This window comes from Alosa alosa, chromosome 11 (assembly GCF_017589495.1).
Source record: "Alosa alosa isolate M-15738 ecotype Scorff River chromosome 11, AALO_Geno_1.1, whole genome shotgun sequence".
NCBI lineage: Eukaryota > Metazoa > Chordata > Actinopteri > Clupeiformes > Clupeidae > Alosa > Alosa alosa.
Window position 1 is genome coordinate 18,930,123 of NC_063199.1, and position 20,000 is coordinate 18,950,122.

General features: G+C 45.3%; 1 protein-coding gene across 2 annotated transcripts in view; it reads left to right on the top strand.

The window, feature by feature from the left end:
• si:dkey-246g23.2 (solute carrier family 66 member 2) overlaps positions 1–20,000 on the top strand; it is a 62,569-nt gene that overhangs the window by 39,441 nt on the left and 3,128 nt on the right. For both annotated transcript variants that reach the window (XM_048256709.1, XM_048256710.1), the window contains exon 5: positions 19,684–20,000. This exon is cut by the window's right edge and continues 3,128 nt beyond it. In XM_048256709.1, the coding sequence (XP_048112666.1) occupies positions 19,684–19,858 (175 nt within the window). In that variant the 3' untranslated portion in view covers positions 19,859–20,000. The remainder of the gene's footprint in view (positions 1–19,683) is intronic.

Sequence of the window (20,000 nt, forward strand, 5' to 3'; positions counted from 1 at the left end):
ACTCCCCTACACTTCTTATCTACTTACCACACCCCACACTCTCACACACACACACACACACACACACACACACACACACACACACACACACACACACACACATACACAATCACACACACACACACACACACACACACACAGCACACACACAAAAACAACCTTCACACTCCATCACGCTTAAGCACCCCATCCTTCTCAGACAGCAGTGAGTGAGTCCCAGGAGAGAGAGAGTCATCTCTGGCAATGACTCTCATGAGATCTGGGATAGATTTCCCTTCCACTCACTTAATGCTATAAATGTATTTAGTAGCCCGAGTCCATTAATAAGTAGCAAGCCATTTTAGTTGGTTCTTTTACCCGACCGGATCAGTGGGATTGCTACTTTAGCCACCAAGTACTAAGAATTTATGTTTAGCGCAGAACATTATCTGCAATTAGCATGCAGATAGCATTCATGCTCATCAGCAAATGTGCACACGCGTGCGAGAGAGAGAGAGAGACAGAGAGAGAGACAGAGAGAGAGAGAGAGAGAGAGAGAGAGAGAGAGATCTATTTGCCATATATTGCACTCCAAGCATTCTCTATGTAAACCTTATGTTTAAATGTTTAAATGCTTTGGCAATTCAAAAATATTTGTCATGCTAATAAAGCACACTTGAATTGAATTGAATTGCATTGAATTGAGAGAGAGAGAGAGAGAGAGAGAGAGAGAGAGAGAGGGAGGGGTAAGAAGGGAGAAGGAGAGAGGGAGGAGAGGGTGGAAGGAGGGAGGACAGAAAGGAAGGACACTTTTCTGTTTTCCCTGTGTGAGGGATGTGGATGTGTGTGTGATGATTCTATTTAAGGCCAGTGTGTGGTCAGAGCCTGAACTCTGCTGCGCTGATGGGGCTGATACTGTAATCTGTTTCCTAAACAAGCATGGACATACACACACACACACACACACACACACACACACACACACACACACACACACACACACACACACACACACGCACACACAGATACACAAACACATACAGAGAGAGAAAGAGAGAGAGAGAGTCCCTGTGGGATTGCGGGCAGCTTTCTGCTTCATCAGCCACAGGCAGATAGAAACATTGCCTGGGCCCGAGAAGGCCTGATTACCCCCGGGAGTCAGGCACATGCAGGCAAACGCACACTCACACACAAACATGTAAGTAGTACTCACACACACACACACACACACACACACACACACACACACACACACACACACACACACACACACACACGTGTGTATGATATCATCACATCACCATGCACATGCAATACTGTAGTTACACATGCACACACTAACACGCACACACATGCACTCTCACATGCGCTCTGTCTCTCTCTCCCTCTCTCTCTCTCTCTCTCTCTCTCTCTCTCTCTCTCACACACACACACACACACACACACACACACACACACACACACACACATATGCATACACAGTCAAACTCCCAAACACAATGAGTGGAAAGTTTTCATTCCCCCTTTTAAAAATAACCAAGGTGAGTGTGATGCTGTGGCGCTTACTCACCTCTTCAGGGGAAACCACAGGATGCAACACACACACACACACACACACACACACACACACACACACACACACACACACACACACACACACACACAGAGACATACACACACACACACACACACACACAAACACACTCACACTGTTGTTTACACACTCAAAAGGAAGCGAGAGCTCAGGTGCTTTATTGGGTTGTCGTGGCCGCAGTTATTGTTGTTATGGAATATCTTGAGGGGCATTCATCTCTCTGTGAGTGTGTTTGTCTGGCTCTATCTCCTCCTAATCCTCGGCTCCCCTCACTTCCTCTCATTAAGAGTGTCTCAGGTAGAGGTGCTCCACAGGGGGGAGGAGATCAGAGTCGGGCCTATCAGGACTCTCCACTGGATGGCTTCTGCTGCCCTGAGAGTTCTCATCATTAGTTGCTCTGGCAACACAAAATGTATCCCTATTCTCCGTACACCACTATAGACCAGATGTACGTATATTTGCAAACGTAGCGTTTTTCAGTACCATGGCCAACCCGCAGAAAGTATACGTGGTATTTATCAAACCAGCAGTTCATCGGGTAATCAGCACCTTTCTCCGCCCCCATACCGCAATTTACAAACGTCCACAACTAAACGGCATACTTCAATTGTAAGCACAGTTGAATTAAAGCAACACCAAAGCACTTTTTCTCTGTCGCTGGCACACTTTTTGTTTATTCAGCACCGGCTTTGGAAATAACAATGTCCACAGACAAGGTAGAGTACTTTGCATGGTTTTATGAAAGTATGATGTATTGCGACATGAGAAGCAAGTCAAATTTGTAGTTTCTTATGTCTCATTCCTTTGAACTACAGATCCGCTACCTGATCTGGCAATCTTGCATAGTGCAGTTATAACCGGATAGAGGGTCGCGAAGCGAATGCAGAAATGCCGTTCACCCTGTTACGAGTTGAAGAACCATTGTAACGATTTTGGAAACATTATTTTAAGGTACAAAAAACTCTTTAGTGTTGCTTTAAGTTCACTGATGACAACATTAAAAAGAATCAAACGTTTAGCGATCATGAAAAAATACAATACATGATCAGATGTCAACAAGCAGGGAGATAATGAAGAGCAGTAGTTCTACTCAAACTACTTGTGCACGTAGGCTATGGAAGATTGGTCAAATCTAGCAAGTAGGAAAGTTTAAGTGGATAACGTGAAAGTGATAGTAGGACATTCGAAAGCCCAACGAAAGTTAAAGTTGCTCTTGATAAAGTACAGATGCAAAACTGGTGCTCTGAATAGCGATTCTGTTGTCTGAAAGTTCCTCTTATTGACACATTTATCTGTAATTTGGATTGACACCTGCTTTTACCAGGCGTAAATATTTCACCGCAAAACAGACGTGCGCTTTCATGTGCAGTTTTCATACATGCAGGGGAATACCTAATTAGGCACATTTTACACTTCCCCTCCCATCTTTTTACACGAAACTCCCTCTTTCCCCTGACCCTCCTCTGAATGCATATGCATGACACAGGATAGCGCAATTTGTCATTTTTAGCTCCTGTGACAGGCAGCCTGCGGTTTTACCCAAGTGCGGCCTGTTTGTACATGCCTTGCCATTACGTGCACGTTGCAAAACAAATACGCCTGAAGTGGGCGCAAAAGCATTAGTACATCTGGCCCTATATGTGGTGCTATTTTATTCCCTCTACCTTTTGCTTGTGTGTGTGTGTGTGTGTGTGTATGTGTGTGTGCATGCATTAGAGAAATAGAGCGAGAGAGAGAAAGAGAGAGAGAGACAGAGAGAGAGAGAGAGAGAGAGAGACTACGTCATATCAATAAAGCTCTTTTGGATCATTCCTCAAACCATGGAATCATGACGCACCTGATACAAAGCCAACACCATACAAACATACATGAAATACATGAAATTGGATTGGATTGGATTGGATAGAATTGAATTGAATTGAGAGAGAGAGAGAGAAAGAAGGAGAGAAAAAGAGCTTGTGTGTCGTGACTTCTTCCATGTAACCTTAAGATCACACAAGGGAAATGTGTGCAGAACACAACAGCTTGGAGGCTTTTTTTCTGAATGACCCCAACCAATGCTTTCCACCCCATACTGAGAGAATTATTACAGTAAGAGTCCTTGTGTGTGTGTGTGTGTGTGTGTGTGTGTGTGTGTGTGTGTGTTTACTTATCACAAACAACACTCGCTGAGTCAGCAGTTTCCTTTATCACCAGTTCCATCATCGCACACAGAGAGCCCCCCGCCCCTCCTCTTCCTCCTCCTCCTCCTCCTCCTCTCCAACTGACGTCTTCCTGTAAGCTCACCATGTGCTCCTGCCAACGCGCTGCCCTTGCCCGAGAGTTGCCCCTCCTAGAGTTGGCACCAGTGCCCGAGAGAGCTCAAACGTCAGGGGGACGCCAGCCAGCCAGCCGGTGGTGCAGCCCTCCAGCATGCCAGGCTGCCAGCCTGCTCTCCCTGGCACCTTTCAAAGCCATTTGTGAAACACCCCTCAGGATCCCCCGCCCGGTCCTGATGAGGAGGACCGATGTGGGCATCCCGGGGACTAGCGAGCCAGTCTGAGCGGCGTGGTGAAATATTGGTCGTAATTATCCATGCGGGAGCGGGAGTTTAACTATGTGGAAGGAATCTGTTATGGACGCCCACGCCGTTCACTCTCTGGAACTGGGAGGGTGGAGAGTTATGGGGGCCAGGTGAACATTTGTGGGAAGGCAGGATGGTGGTGGTGGTGGTGGGGGGTGGTGGGGGTGGTGGTCTATCTTTATGGAGAGAAGACAGAAGATCAGACAGAGATGCAGTGATGAGTATGATTGCAGGGGAATAGGAGAGGCAGAGAGAGAGGCAAAGGAAAGAGAGATAGGGTAGAGAGAGAGAGAGAGAGGTGAAGGAGAGAGAGAGATAAGAGAGTAAGAGAGAGACTTGTGCTTTGGCAAAACTGTACATGGATGGTTATGCCGGTAAATTGGGGAAAAACATGGACAAAGTGAAGGTGGGAAGTTTGAGACAGAGGTGAAGGGGTAAGAGGGGGAGAGAGAGGGTAGGAGAGCAGAAAACCTGCAGCCTTGCTCTATTGTTGAGTGTGTAGTCACAGGTGAAATAGGTGCACCTGTTTTGGGTCTAAAAAAAGACCTTCAAGTTGATTTGTCCTCTGCTGTATAGCTATCACACAGTTATAAGCATGTAGCTGGTTGAACATTGGTTAGACTGTTGACTAAAAATAGGTATAAATGATCATATTTTGGTGATTTATTGTAATCTCACAATGAAAACAATGCAACCTTGGAAGGAAAAAATCCAACCTTGAAGGGAAGCAAATTTTCATCATAGACACAAAAATTCCTCATAAAGAAATAAATATTCTTAATAAAAAGACAAGTGCCACAATTATTATTGCCACCCCATTTTAAGCTTCCCTTTGCATTAAAACAGCTCATCATATTCTACAGTCCAGCAGTAGATGGATCTATGGTTATTATATGTTTATTCAGACACTTTTATTCAAAGAGACTTGTAAAACACATTTTAAAATCACTCCAAAATCACCAAAGACCTCCTGTTCAACGATACAGAAGAGAAAGCCATGGAGCTTAGATGTAGTTCTGCAGGTGTATATCATAGTTGTCAACATTGAGCATTGGAAATAAGGGAGATTTCCCGGGTTTCTCACCCAAAGTACGGGAAATATCCCTGTTGCTGTCCCTCTGCTAACAGCAAGAATACTCAGACCAAAATAATCAGACTACAAAACTGCTGCACTAACTAAACGAGGTGGGAAACTAGGTCTAAGGTAACTTTGCTTACAGATTGGCAACAAATTGTGCTCTCACAACAATCACGCCGTTATCTTAAATAGGCTAATATCACTCTAAGGTCGCTTTCAAGCAAGCAAAATGATGCTTTGTAAACATCTGTTTCCCTGGAAGGGCAAGGGGGTAGCAACAGGATAACAGTACAGAGACTGACAGGTTCGATGGTAGGGCTAATGTTATGTGAGTATTGAAATACAGGATATTTTACGCGAAAATACACTGCTCAAAAAATTAAGGGAACACTTACAGTTTTCCACAATTGTTAATTGTTAACACATTTTTAGAAACCTTCCACCCTTTTCTCCATTCTCAAACTACATTCACAGAATGTCTGACAGTTCTTGCAAAATAAAAAAACTCACCTCAAAAGTTTTACTTGTGCTCAGAACCAAACAGTGTCAGAGTACCGATCCAGTGTATGATTGAAGTGTTCCCTTAATTTTTTTGAGCAGTATATTAAACTGGGTATATAGCAGGGAAAAAGTCAAAATATGTGAGAAACCCAAAAAACGGGAGGGTTGACAGCTTTGGGGTGTATCAGGAGGGATGAATGTGTGGGTGGGTGGGGTTAAACTCTGCACTATGGCAGCTTTGGTGTGTATCAGGAGGGATGAATGGGTGGGTGGGTGGGGGTTAAACTCTGCACCATGGCTGAATGATATCAGAACTCATTCAGACTGTTAGAGACCAAACTGAAATAAGACAGAGGTCCCCAAACTGGATGTGGGTGGCATTGTGCGTGCGTGCAGGTGATTGGAGTGTGCGACGGTGAGAGGGAGCCATTGATCGAATAGAGACCCAACCGCGCCACACATCAGCCACACATCAGGGCCTCAGTACCACCACCACCACCACACCTGCCACCGCCTCTCCCCAGCGCCCAGACCTGGAAATCAGAGGGATTATTCATGGAGCGTACAGGGCAGGCCTGTGGGAGAGAGAGAAGAGGGGGGAGAGAAAGGAGGGGAGAGAGGTAGATGGGGACGGAGAGGAGAATAAGGAACCCTAGGAAACCCTGAGAAATAAAAAGAATAAAAAGATGAAAGATTTTTAGACGAGAAGTTTGAGTGATGAAAGATTTTGGTTACACTTTACTTGACAGTATCAACATAAGAGTGACATGACACTGTCATGAACATGTCATAAACAAGTCATAAACGTTTATGACATAACGCTTTTGTCATTTAGTGTCATTCGGTTTTTGTCATAACAAGTTAGTGTTAGGAATAGGGTCATCCTCAGGCCTTCATATCCTGCTGTGGGAGACTTCCTGATTTCCTGTCCCATTAGGGTCATCACTCAGGCTGCCCAGCCGTGCCCAGCCCTGCCCTAAAGGACTCATGGTTCTGTTAATCAGACGGAGGTCTGGTAGTAATGAATGCTGCTGCTGAATGCTGACTGAGTTGAAATGCCATGCTGAGAGGGACTCGAGAAATGAAATCACTTCATCATGTGTGTGTGTTTGTGTATGCGTGTGTGCCTGTGTGTGTGTGTGTGTGTGTGTGTGTGTGTGTGTGTGTGTGTGTGTGTGTGTATAAGGTTTTTGCTTGTTTGTGTGTTTTTCTCTCTCTCCCTTACAAGTCATGCTAAATGGAGGCCTTTTTGACATCCTTCAAGAGCATTCTAAATGAAGAGCTCTCTAAACACGTGTGTTTTGCCATTCATCTCTCCTCCTACCCTCTTGCTGGGAAGCAAATTTGTCTCTTCCAGAAAATATGCAAACTTTCCAGTGTTTGGGTACAGCAAGAAAAATCGATGTCCATGCATATTTCATACCATGTGTTCCATGTGCCTTGCTTGAGCTCTTTCCTCGTCTCTCTCCCCTCTCTCTCTCTCTCTCTCTCTCTCTCTCTCTCTCTCTCTCTCTCTCCCTCTCTCTCTCATTCTCTCTCTCTCTCTCTCTCTCCCTCTCTCTCCCTCTCTCTCTCTCTCTCTCTCTCATTCTCTCTCTCTCTCTCTCTCTTTCTCTCCTTCCACCCTGAAGCGTCTCTTTTTGATTTATCAGTCTGGGTGAGTGTGACAGGGGAGAAGTAGAGGAGTGTGTAGGGGGGTCCGGCGGTGCTTGTCCATCTCAACACCCCCCACTGGCTCTCAATAACGGCTTTTCGATGCTAGTCCACCATTAATATAATATATGCATCGCGTAAGAGGAGGTTAAGCGCATTTAAGCAGAAATAAAAGCAGGCCTAGCTTTGAAGTTAGATGTGTGTCCTGCTCCGTGCTGTAGTTGGAGTAGCTTCTTCAAACAGCTTTGAGGGGCTAGCGTCCAGCCTCCAGTTAGTTCATATCAAAGGGCTTCTCATGCTGGACATTCTGACTCAGAATACTTTGATATTTTGCTGATATTGACATATTGATATTTTGGAGCAGTACTTTGTATTTTGCTGTGTAGAGAGAACTAAGGTGCTTTGGTAGTTGACGGGTACTGTATGTGTGAGATGCAGCGGTTAGTGGGGGTCATGTCATAAGGCTCTATTGGACCAGGAACATCCTGCATACTCAGACAGACCTCAGGGAATACCATATAAACTCTGCTGATACCTGCTCTTGACCTTATGTCAGGACTGTACCCCTGCTGCTGCTGCTGCTTCTGTGTGTGTGTGTGTGTGTGTGTGTGTGTGTGTGTGTGTGTGTGTGTGTGTGTGTGTGTGCGAGAGTGAGAGAGAGAGACACTCAGTACGGTCACAGCAGCTTGTTAACTGTTAAGTCAATAAATCTCCTTGGTGTTCTCCTTTTACAGTGTCACTCACTGCACCACATCACACACACACGCACACGCACACACACACATACACAAACATACACACAGACACACACACACACACACACACACACACACACACACACACAGACACACACACACACACACACACACACTCTCTCTCTTACTCATTTAAATGCAAGGTGCATATTCTACCTTTCACGAAACATGTTCTCCCTCAAGTGCCATGCATACTTAAGAAAAAGAAAGATAATTTCAAGAATAGTGTGTGTCTGGTCATCATACACACACACACACACACACACACACACACACACACACACACACACACACACACACACAGTCTTAGTCAGGATCAAAGACATTGCTCTTTTATTTTCAATTAAACGTGCTGTGTACGCCAGCGAAAAGCCGACAAAAGTGGCCTGTCAGCGATGCTCTCTATTAGAGGACGCCACAGCAAGGCACCAAACGCTCTCCAATTTATCTGTTTTGTTGTTATTTTGGTTTTTGTTGTTGTTATTCGGGTTGCTTTGAGCTCCTGGACTGATAAAAGCATGACTCATCAGCAGTGTGCTTTATCACAGGGGTAAGTACACACAGCAGGGGGGGGTCAAGCGTGTTTTTATTTTCTCCCAAGGAGGTCATTCCCTCTCTCCTCCCTCTCCGTGTAACTGTCATGTTGCTCAGCAGGCGCTCATGTTGCTGCGTGTTCCTTGTGTGTCTCACATGAGTCTGTTATCTTTGGGAAGAGATTTGGTTTTGCTTGTGTGTCTCACATGAGTCTGTTATCTTTGGGAAGAGATTTGGTTTTGCTTGCACTGAGGCTGGGTTTCACCCACCTGAGAATATTATCCATGTGCATGTGAAGTGTGTCAAGTGATACATTTACTCAGTGGAACCTTTTTTAGTCTAGTTGTTTATTCATTTTTTTATTTTTACATTTTTCTTTTTGTAGTTTTCACCGTTCTTGAGTGTGAGTTTCACCATTTCAATTTGATTGAAGCCTGGGCACAAGCTACTGGTTTACTGCCGTACACGAGGCATGGATTCATAGCTTTATATCTCGACACCTCTCACGTGATGGCACACGCATGAGTAGCCCAGTAGAACACATGTGCCTGGAACATGACAATCAATGGAACGGCTGGTGGCATTTGGAAATCATGGAAATCAGAGGACAGAATGAGGTCTTACATTTCTAGCTATAGATATGGGGGCTTCATACATGTGTGATTTCCCCCCCACACACACACACACACACACACACACACACACACACACACACACACACACACACACACACATATGTATGACCTTTTGCATACAAACACATGTTTATGTGAAAGCACACATAACCCTCTGACACACTCTATTGATCTTTCTCTTGGTATCTGTCGCACACATACAGTACATACACACACACACACACACACACACACACACACACACACACACACACACACACACACACACAAACAGCCACACACAGACACACACACACACACACACACACACACATTGCAAACCACCTCTAACTAGCCAGGCTTGTGGGCAGTGACCTTGTCTGGTCCTTGTCTGTGTGCTCTGTTTGGTTTGATGGATAAGAGGGACACACAGACCACCCCACCAGCTGCCACACTTACACACCTATACACTGAGCTGCACTAAAGAGGGACATATTGTATGGGAAACACACACACACACATTCAAACACACAGACCACCCCACCAGCTGCTACACTCACACACCTATACACTGAGCTGCACTAAAGGGAGACATATTGTATGGGAAACACACACACACACACACACACACACACACACACACACACACACACACACATGGCTTTGATGAAAAAGTGGTAGAGCTGCTGTCTTGTAAATCAGTGCAGATGGTGCTCTTAAAAGTAATGTGTGTGTGTGTGTGTGTGTTTGTGTGTGTGTGCTTGTGTGTGTGCTAGTGTGTGTGTGTGTTTGTGTGTGTGTGTGTGTGTGTGTGCAGTAACCATTCTCTCTCTTTCTTCCCCCTCTGTCTGTGTGTGTGTGTGTGTGTGTGTGTGTGTGTGTGTGTGTGCTTGTGTGTGTTGTGTGTGTGTGTGTGTGTGTGTGTGTGTGTGTGTGTGTGTGTGTGTGTGTGTGTGTGTGTGTGTGTCTGTTTGATATATGTGTGTGTGTTTATGTGTGTGTATACATGTCTGTGTATGTGTGATGTGTGTCCGTTCAGTCATTGAAGCCACTCATAGAATGTCCCCCCGTGGAAACCTAATATCAAATCACAGTTTAGCCCCATGGTTGGTCATAGTCAGACTCAGAAACAGATGACAGCCCATAACCGAAACCACACAAGCACAGTGAGACTTTTACTGCACACCATTTTGTGTGCCAGTATTCACCACCATTCAACAGGGGATACATTCACCACGAGCCCAATTACTAGTGCTTGCTGTCAGCAGATGGTTAGTTGATTGTTTTGGATTGCCCCTCAGAGATAAACATGATTCCTTGTCTGAAATTGTATGTGCTTTTCAACCTAACAAGTGGTGAACCCTGTTCGGTGCTGTCCATGGGGCTAGTCTTGATGTAAAGTAAATACAGCCTGAATCCTTGTCTGAGCTTGTATGTGCATTTCACCTTACAGAGTACTGAACCCTGTTGGGTGCTGTCCATGGTGCTGATTAAAGTATAAATCTGTGCACGGCCATATTGACACCAAAGGTTTCTTTCTATAGTCATAGTGGCCTTATGCCTCAATACTCATCGTCCCTGCTTACAACTCTCCAACTTTGCTGACTACTAAAAGTTGGCAATTTGAGTCCTTCACAGTAATCGTTGACTGATGCCTTGACTGAACTTTATGCATTTTACCTAAAAGGAAGCTGAGCGTTAACTGCTGTTTTCTGCCCACAGGGCCGGTGTTAATATACCTCGGTGCGTTACTACAGTACGCTGACACCACTGGCTCTTTTCGTTAGCCCTGAGCCCCAACGCTCCATGTCATTGCCACAGCTTTCTCAAACTCTGCTGACTGCTGAAGGTTGACGATTAGAGCTGAACTTTCTGCCTCTGCTCACACCCCCTCTAGGACATGAGAGGCCGAATGTGCCATTTCCAGGAGTGCCACTCTGAACCTCATTCTCTCATCCAAGCCTATCATGCTTGATCTTGAAATTGCACTTCCCTGCTAGAGGGTCGACATCAAGGACAAACAAAAAGATTATTACCCTGCATAGTGGCTCATGGCCAGAACCCGTCAAATATCAAAGAGGCCTTTGACACACACACACACACACACACACACACAGAGAGAGAGAGAGAGAGAGAGAGGGAGAGACCACTTCTGTAAGCCCAGAGCAAGACCATGACCCCATAAGCGACAAATAATGTTCCCCATCAGTTCTCAGTCAATGCTACTCAGTCCAATTACACAGCCAGATACCCACTCTCCATCTCTCTATCTCTTCTTTTCTATCTCCAGTAATCATTCTCTCTCCCCCCTCTCTCTCTCTCTCTCTCTCCCTCACTCTCTAACCACCACTGCTATCACAGTCAAAGTCCCCTCCCCTCTGTTTTCCATTTTCGTTCTCATTATAGTTGCCTTTGCTCCTTAATAAACAGAGACCAGAGATCGTTCAGTCTCATTCACTCCCTCATTTCTTGTCATTTCCTCTGAATTTTATGGTGCCGCTCCTGAGCATCTCCGTGGTCTTTTTAGACTACTGCTTGTAACATCTACTCTCTCTCCTCCCCCCTCTCCATGTCTGCAGCGGGCTTTTTGAAAAACTTTACATTAGCTCCACGTTACCAGCAGTCTTTCCACTAGGCCCCCATTACTACGCTACTTAACCCTTAACTGTTCAGACAGCCCTAGTATTAACATGACCAGCGCCAGGTCCAATAGCCTCCTCCTCTCTCTGGCTTCTCTCTCCCTATCCTCTCCATCCATGTGTCACTTACTTTCTTCATTCTTTTCATCTTGTATTACACTCTGTGTTATAGCAGAGTCCTTCTATCTTTTCTGTTATCTCTCTGCCCTCTCCTATTCTCTCTCTCTCACTCTCTCTCTCACTCTCTCTCTCACTCTCTCTTTCTCCCTCTATTTCTCTCTCTCTCTCTCTCTCTCTCTCTCTCTGTTGCAAGTGAAATGAAGGTGTCAGGCTGAGAGGGGATCAGTGGGTGAGAGGACCTGTCAGTGGTGTGAGTGGATAGAAGGATAAAGAGAGAGAGCAGTGTGAATGGATAGAGTGATGAAGAGAGAGAGAGCAGTATGATTGGAGAGGCAGAGGATAGAGGGATGAAGAGAGAGAGAGCAGTGTGAATGGATAGGCAGAGGATAGAGGGATTAAGAAAGAGAGCAGTATGAGTGGAGAGGCAGAGGATAGAGGGATTAAAAGAAAGAACAGTGTGAATGGATAGACAGAGGATAGAGGGATTAAGAGAGAGAGAGCAGTGTGAGTGGAGAGGCAGTGGATAGAGGGATGAAGAGAGAGCAAGGGAGTCCTGGATGCACGAGTGGCATAAGGCCGGCATCATCAGCATTCACTGATCAATACAATAATCACTTCTCCTCCCCACAGACATGCATGCACACACACACACATGCACAAAGACATGCACACACACACACACACACATACACACACACACACACACACACACACACACACACACACACACACACACACACACACACGCACGCACGCACACACACACAGGCCCCAGGGCACAACTCGAGTAGCTGAGGAGTGATGCTTTCATCTGCTGTCAGTCCACACCAGGCTTTGGAGGCCCCAACGAGGGAGATGAAGAGTGGGATACAAAGGGGAGTGTGTGTGTGTGTGTGTGTGTGTGTGTGTGTGTGTAAAAGAAAAGAGAGGGATTGGAAGAGGAGAGTGCTTGTTTTAGTAAGTGCAAGAGATGAAGGGTGTATGAGTGTGTGTGTTTGTGTGTGTGTGTTGTTGTGACTCTGAGAGTGAGGAGAGAGGGAGAGAGAGAATGAGTTTGTACAAATGTGTGATGGATTGGTTGACTTTGTTCCCAAAGGGCTGCAAGCCTGTCTGGTGAGTTTGTGTGTGTGTCAGTGTGTGTGGCTTGTTTATGTGTGTGTGTACATTGTGTGTGTGTGTGTGTGTGTGTGTGTGTGTGTGTGTGTGTGTGTGAGGGAGGGAGATAGGGAGAGTCAGTAAGACAGTGGGAGATGAATGACCTCTATGGGACAATTTATCTCTATTGGCGCGTTGCGTCGTTGCGTCGTTCTTGTACGGATGACCCGGTCTTGTTAATTACCTCGTTAATGTTTGATCTGCATTAATGATGTTTGTTATCCCCAGAGCACAGACGTCTTTTTCAGGCAGGACCCCGCTAGAACAAAAAGAACCGCAGTGGGGAAGAGTGGGGGAGCTTATCGCCAGCTGTGTGGAGAACACACACACTGAACATCCACTAAATACTGTGGAGAACACACACACACACACACACACACACACACACACACACATACACACACACACACACACACACACACACACACACACACTGAACATCCCCTAAATACTGTGGAAAACACACACACTGAACATCCCATAAATACTGTGGAGAACACACACACACACACACACACACTGAACATCCCCTAAATACTGTGGAGAACACACACACACACACACACACACACACACACTGAACATCCCCTAAATACTGTGGAGAACACACACACTGAACATCCCATAAATACTGTGGAGAACACACACACACACACACACACACACACACACACACACACACTGAGCATCCCCTAAATACTGTGGAGAACACACACACACACACACACACACACACACACACACACACACACACACACACACACACACACACACACTGAACATCCCCTAAATACTGTGGAGAAACACACACACACACACACACACACACACACACACTGAGCATCCCCTTAATACTGTGGAGAACACACACACACACTGAGCATGCCCTAAATACTGTGGAGAACACACACACACACACACACACACACACACACACACACACACACACACACACACGCACACACTGAACATCCCTTAAATACTGTGGAGAACACACACACACTGAACATCCCTTAAATACTGTGGAGAACACACATTTTAATTCTTTATTTAAATCCACAAATCATATTACAATAGACAGGATTCAAATATTTCAAGAGATAAGATAGGGCTTTGTCACTCAATGATATTCAGGGGTACAAAAAACATCTCCTGCGCCATACTGCAAGGCTGCCTATAACTGCAGATATGGAGCAAAACTTTGCTAGCTGTTTTATTTTTCTGCTGGAGAGCCCTGCCAGCCTCAACCCACTGGAAACAAGTTTGTGGACATGCCCCAAGCTGCCAAAGATCAACACCACTAGCTTGCACTGATAGCCTACTGTAGGTCACATAGTTTTGTCCGTATGGGTTGGTACTTCATGATTTGTCATTAAAAGCCATTCATGTAGAGATCGTACACACATCCTATTTCAAGTATAAGTACTTCCCTTCTGTCTCGGTCTAAAAACACAACATCAGGGGTGTTAGGGATGTTACAAAACACATCAGTGGAGCTGTTAAACCATTCTGGCATAATACGTGAATGTTTGTACATGGTCACATTATCTGGAAGTACATCCTTAACAGTGTTAGCAATAAGGTTAACAATCCGGTCGTGGCGTGCAGTATAAAGTCCTTTGTACATAGTACAGCCATTAACAATATGGGCAACTGATTCGAGGTGATGGTCAGAGTCTGAGTGCATTATACAGTGTGGATGGTGGATTGCAGGGTACCATAATGCAAGGTTGTTTTTGGTGGGTAGCACCTGCAGTCTGGCTTTGACAGTGAAACAGAGGATGTCCTTCCCAACAGCGGCATTTGTGAACATGGAGTGTGAGACAGAGTGGTCGGCAAAGTGTAGGCATGCCAACTTTCCCTCCATTCTGAGTCCAGTCCAGTGTTGTTTGGTGTCTGTTTGTTTTATGTTAAGAAGGAATCTCCTTGCTGTTGTATTCTGTAGTGTGTGTTGTGCCTCGTTGTGATATACAGTAGCCTCTGCTGTTACAGATGAGTCTGTGACAACTGCATCAGATGCCTGTGGTGCTGTGTGTGAGTTGTGTTGTGTCCATTCCAGTTTGACTGACATTCTGTTGCACAGATCATTTAGGTCCGGCCAGTCTGATCGGACTCCAAAGCCTGCAGCTTGTGTGTCCAGTTTCCCGCTGCTTTTCCTCCTAAAGCCTAGGAAGCTGTCCTGGCCTGGTTTGGCCAGAGGGAACCTTCTCTTCCTGGAGGTCCAGCAGGAGGGAAGCTCTGGCTAGCTCTCTGACAGTGGCATCGTCATTGTTGAGCATGCAGATGAGGTGTGTCAGCCTGGTGGCAGTGTATACCCATTCCACATTTGGGACACCCAGCCCCCCCTCTTTGCGTGAGAGGTGCCGGGTAGAGTGAGAGTTCAGCCCCAGCCATTTTCTGACGGCCTGGACTGTTTTATTGTTCATGTCGCGTAGGATGGCAAGGATGAAGTTCACCGCACTCCAGGGGCAGCCTGTTTTAATCCCAACCTGGAGAGGAATGAGCTCTGTGAGTTGGTGTCCACAGATCACAAATGTGGAGTGTGTGTGTGGAGAACACACACACACACACTGAACATCCCCTAAATACTGTGGAGAACACACACAGACAGACACACACACACACACACACACTGAACATCCCCTAAATACTGAGGAGAACACACACATACACACACACACACACACACACTGAACTTCCCCTAAATACTGTGGAGAACACACAGTGAGATGTCAGTGTCCCTACATTTAGACAGAACACCAGGAATGGTAATATCTCTGTGTAGTCTGTGTAGTGTAGTCTGTGTATCACTGTGTAGTCACATGTTGCTTGGCATAAAACTTAACAATTAAAAAATGTGTGTACATCAGAATTTATGAATGGGTACCCATAAGTTTAGTTTTGTCCAGTAGCACTTATTGCCTGGACTATACATTGAGTGTGGGCTTTAAAAGTACATTTTTTAATGTATGGTGGTGGGCATCATATAGAGTAGTTTAATTTGGACATTTTGGGTTGTGGTTTTATTGTATTTTTTGTATTTTATTTACTGTAACATTAAAAAAAATATAACAAATGTTATATATCGTTTGTACCTCTGGAAAACCAAAGGGTATTCAAATGTGCTGACAACAGACCAAACCTTTTCATCCCATTTCTCTCTGTCTCACACACACACACACATACACACTCACACTCATTGTGTGTGTCTGTATGTGTGTGTGCTTGTGTGTCTCCTCTACTTGCTTCCTCTTCACTGGGTCGCTCTAAGCTCTTTAATTCATAGTTTTGCTGATGGAGGATGGGAGGTCGTGTCTCCTACAGAACAAGCCTATTCATTCTGCTGCTGCTGCTGCTGCTGCAGCACTCGATAACCACGGATCCACACGCAATGTGCAGCGTTAACTCATTTCTGCTTTACCTTACATATGCACATTTTTATTGTCTCTCCCCATTTCTATCTTTCTCTATATGCATACAAAAATGCAAGTGTGTGTGTGTGTGTGTGTGTGTGTGTGTGTGTGTGTGTGTGTGTGAATAGCCTCTCTTTTCTCTCTCTCTCACACACACACACACACACACACACACACAAGCACGCGCGCACACACATACACATGCACACACACACACACACACACACATATGCATGTGCATACTCTCATACACTATACACATAAATACATTGAAAAACAAAACAGCTTTGTATCAAACTTTCAACTGCATTAATCAATCAATCAAACAAATCAATCAACCACTCCACCTGAGACCATAATTTCGTCTGCTCTCACCTGCTCATGGTATGTCAGGCCAGAAAAAGTGTGTGTGTGTGTGTGTGTGTGCACGTGTGTGTGTGTGTGTGTGTGTGTGCATCTGAGCTAAGGAGTTTATAGCACCAAGGAGACTACGGACAGGTCGTTTAGATAAGGTCGACCAATCACGGCGGTCGTTTGTAGTCTTGCTGTCACTAAATGGATAGCTTGGAGAGTGAGTGTCAGTGGTGACTCCCTTTGCACCATACCTCTACACATGATGACAGCTAATGGATGTGCTCCTCCCGCCTTGCACCCTCCACTCTCCCTCATTCTCCTGGTGCTCTCTCTCTTTCTCTTTGACTCCTGTTCCCCTTTTCTCTGTCTCTGTCACTCTCTTTTCTCCCTCTCTCTTTTTCTTTCTCTCTCTCTCTCTATATATCACTGTGCCCTTTAAAACCCCTCAACTCCGACCCACGTTTCTGTCTTCCTCTCTCATCTTCCTCTTTTCCTCTATCGCAAACACTTGTTTCATCTCTAAGTCTTTGTCCTCTCTCTCTCTCTCTCTCTCTCTCTCTCTCTGCCGCCTCTTGGATGAATGTGCAAACTCATTGTGCATAAACTCCACAGGGAGGCCAGTGACTGAAGACTTAATGAGGGGGGAAGAGATAGAGGGAGAAAGAGAGAAGGAAAAAGGAGGAGACAGAGAGAGCAAGAGAGAGAGGAGAGGGAGAGAGAGGGAGAGAAATAGAATTAACACTTGTTTATTGAACCAGTATTGAGATCTTTACATTACTGTGCCACTGAGAGATAGAGAGAGGGAGAGAGAGAGGGGGTAGATGGAGCAGTGAAAAAGGAGGAGAAAGTGACTGTCTATCTTTATCAAACAAGGCCACGCTCCCTCTCTCTCTCTCTGTCCTTTTCCCTCCCTCCTTCTGTCTCATGGAGTAAAAGTTTTCATCTTCACAATACTGAAGTGAAAAGCAGCTCTGAAGGTCCTTGTGAGTGTGTGTGGGGATGCCGGGAGACTACTGACAAGATCTTAGACAGGCCCCGCCCTGGCCTCTGCAGGGTCTCTCCCGGAGCCAAGAACTCTTGTGATCCGGACGCCGGGCTCGGTCACTGTCTCTGAAACTTCTCGAGGAGTTCTGTAGAGGCCTTGAGCATGCCGCACATCAGATGAGAGTGCACTTTATCCCAAACTTAAGATCTGTTCACATCTAAACAACTGCATGTTAAATTGTAAGAAGACGTCTTGAAGAAGTCTGAAGATGATTACTTAATTCTGTATCATACCCTCAGCATCATCCCTTTCACAGCTGATATACAGTAGGCTGTGTCATTATGTGTTATTTTGGGCTCTGTAATGTTTTGAAAACATTGTTTGGATACTTTATCCTACTTCAGTAAACACTGTATTCTATCAGTTATTTTGAAATGCTAACATGGTACAGGATCAGTATGGGCATGATGTATTTCTGTAAACACCCTTCAAGGGTTCTGTATGTGCCTTAGCTTTGCATCATATTTGAGGTCCACACCTACCTAGATTGAGGAGGTTTTCAAACCTAATGCTGTGTATATGTAGCCTGGAAAATCCAGACCCTGGTAATCTAGAAAGATTAAGGGTTGGCCATGAATAATGAAAATGGGCGAGGGGCGGCACCAAGCATGCATTTGAGAAAATCTCACTGTACACAATTGGATAACACTACGACCAATGTTTACTGACTGATTCCGGACTTTGACGCAATTGGATAACACTACGACCAGTGTATTGACTGATTTGTTGCAGCGCTGTCGTCATCTGTTTAGCTCGCCTCATGGCCTGCCTATATCAGATACACAGATGTGATTGGTTCCTTGCGATCCAAGGGGTAAAAGTAACGTGCATCATTATTCATTGCCAGAGTGTCTCGCAGAGACAATTCAAATTGTGCTTTCGTGAGAACTCTGGATTTCCAGGGTAGTGTATATGGCCTTTCAGGCTGAGCATGGTGGATAAAAAACTTCTTTAGGACCCCTGCAGATGCCAGCACAAAAGAGTCACACAGTGTTCCAGGTCTTTTCTTGTTGGACAAAATCATGAAAAGCAAGATGTCTGCCCTGGCAAGGTCATGATTTGATAGCATATTATAGCACAGAGAGTCCACCAAACCAATATGTGTGTTCACTCTTGTGTGAATCATTTCATGTAACAGCTCTTCATAAATAATGACCATTACTACAGCGTGGCGGTGGCACGTAATGTCCTATACACACTGTGTTCTTGTTTTACCCTGGCCTCGCCATGCCGTGGCAGCGTACAGCATCTACAGAATGGGGTGTGACTGAGTGAAGATGTAATAGTTTGAGAAAATGACCCTGAGTTTAACTGGCTCTTTTACGATAGCCAATAGACCGGTCTCTGGGGATGAGGTGCTCGTTTATGAGGCATCCTGTATATAAATGTTCTTCATTCAGGAATGATAGATTCTCACTATCATTTTTATTTCTCTCTTTCCCCCCTTCCCTGACTTTCTCTCTATCTGTCTCTTTGGTCTCTTCTCCTCCTCGCTCTCCTTTTCTGTCTTTTTGTGTCCACGTGTGATGTCTCTGCCTTATTCATATCTCCATGTGCTTATACATATTGATTGAAGGTTTTGCATATTGTAATAAAGAATAATTTTAAGAATCAAAATCTCTCTCTCTCTCTCTCTCTCTCTCTCTCTCTCTCTCTCTCTCTTTACTCTTTGTTCCTCTCTCTCAGTGTAAAAATGGTGCTACTGTGGACGGCTGGTGACATATTCAAGACCACGTACTTTGTGGTGAACGAGAGTCCGGCTCAGTTCTGGGTGTGTGGCAGCGTGCAGATCCTCATCGACGTGGCCATCCTGCTCCAGGTCTTCTACTACAGCCAGGACACCCGCATCAAGCTGGGCTGACCCCTGCCCTATCCCACGGCAGCTATCCACATGGCAACGCTGCCGTCGCTAGGTCACACACAAGCAAGGACTGTTGCCAAGTGCCTTTTAAAAACATCTTTTTTTTCTTCCTTCTCTCTCTGTTTTTTAACTAGTCATTTAT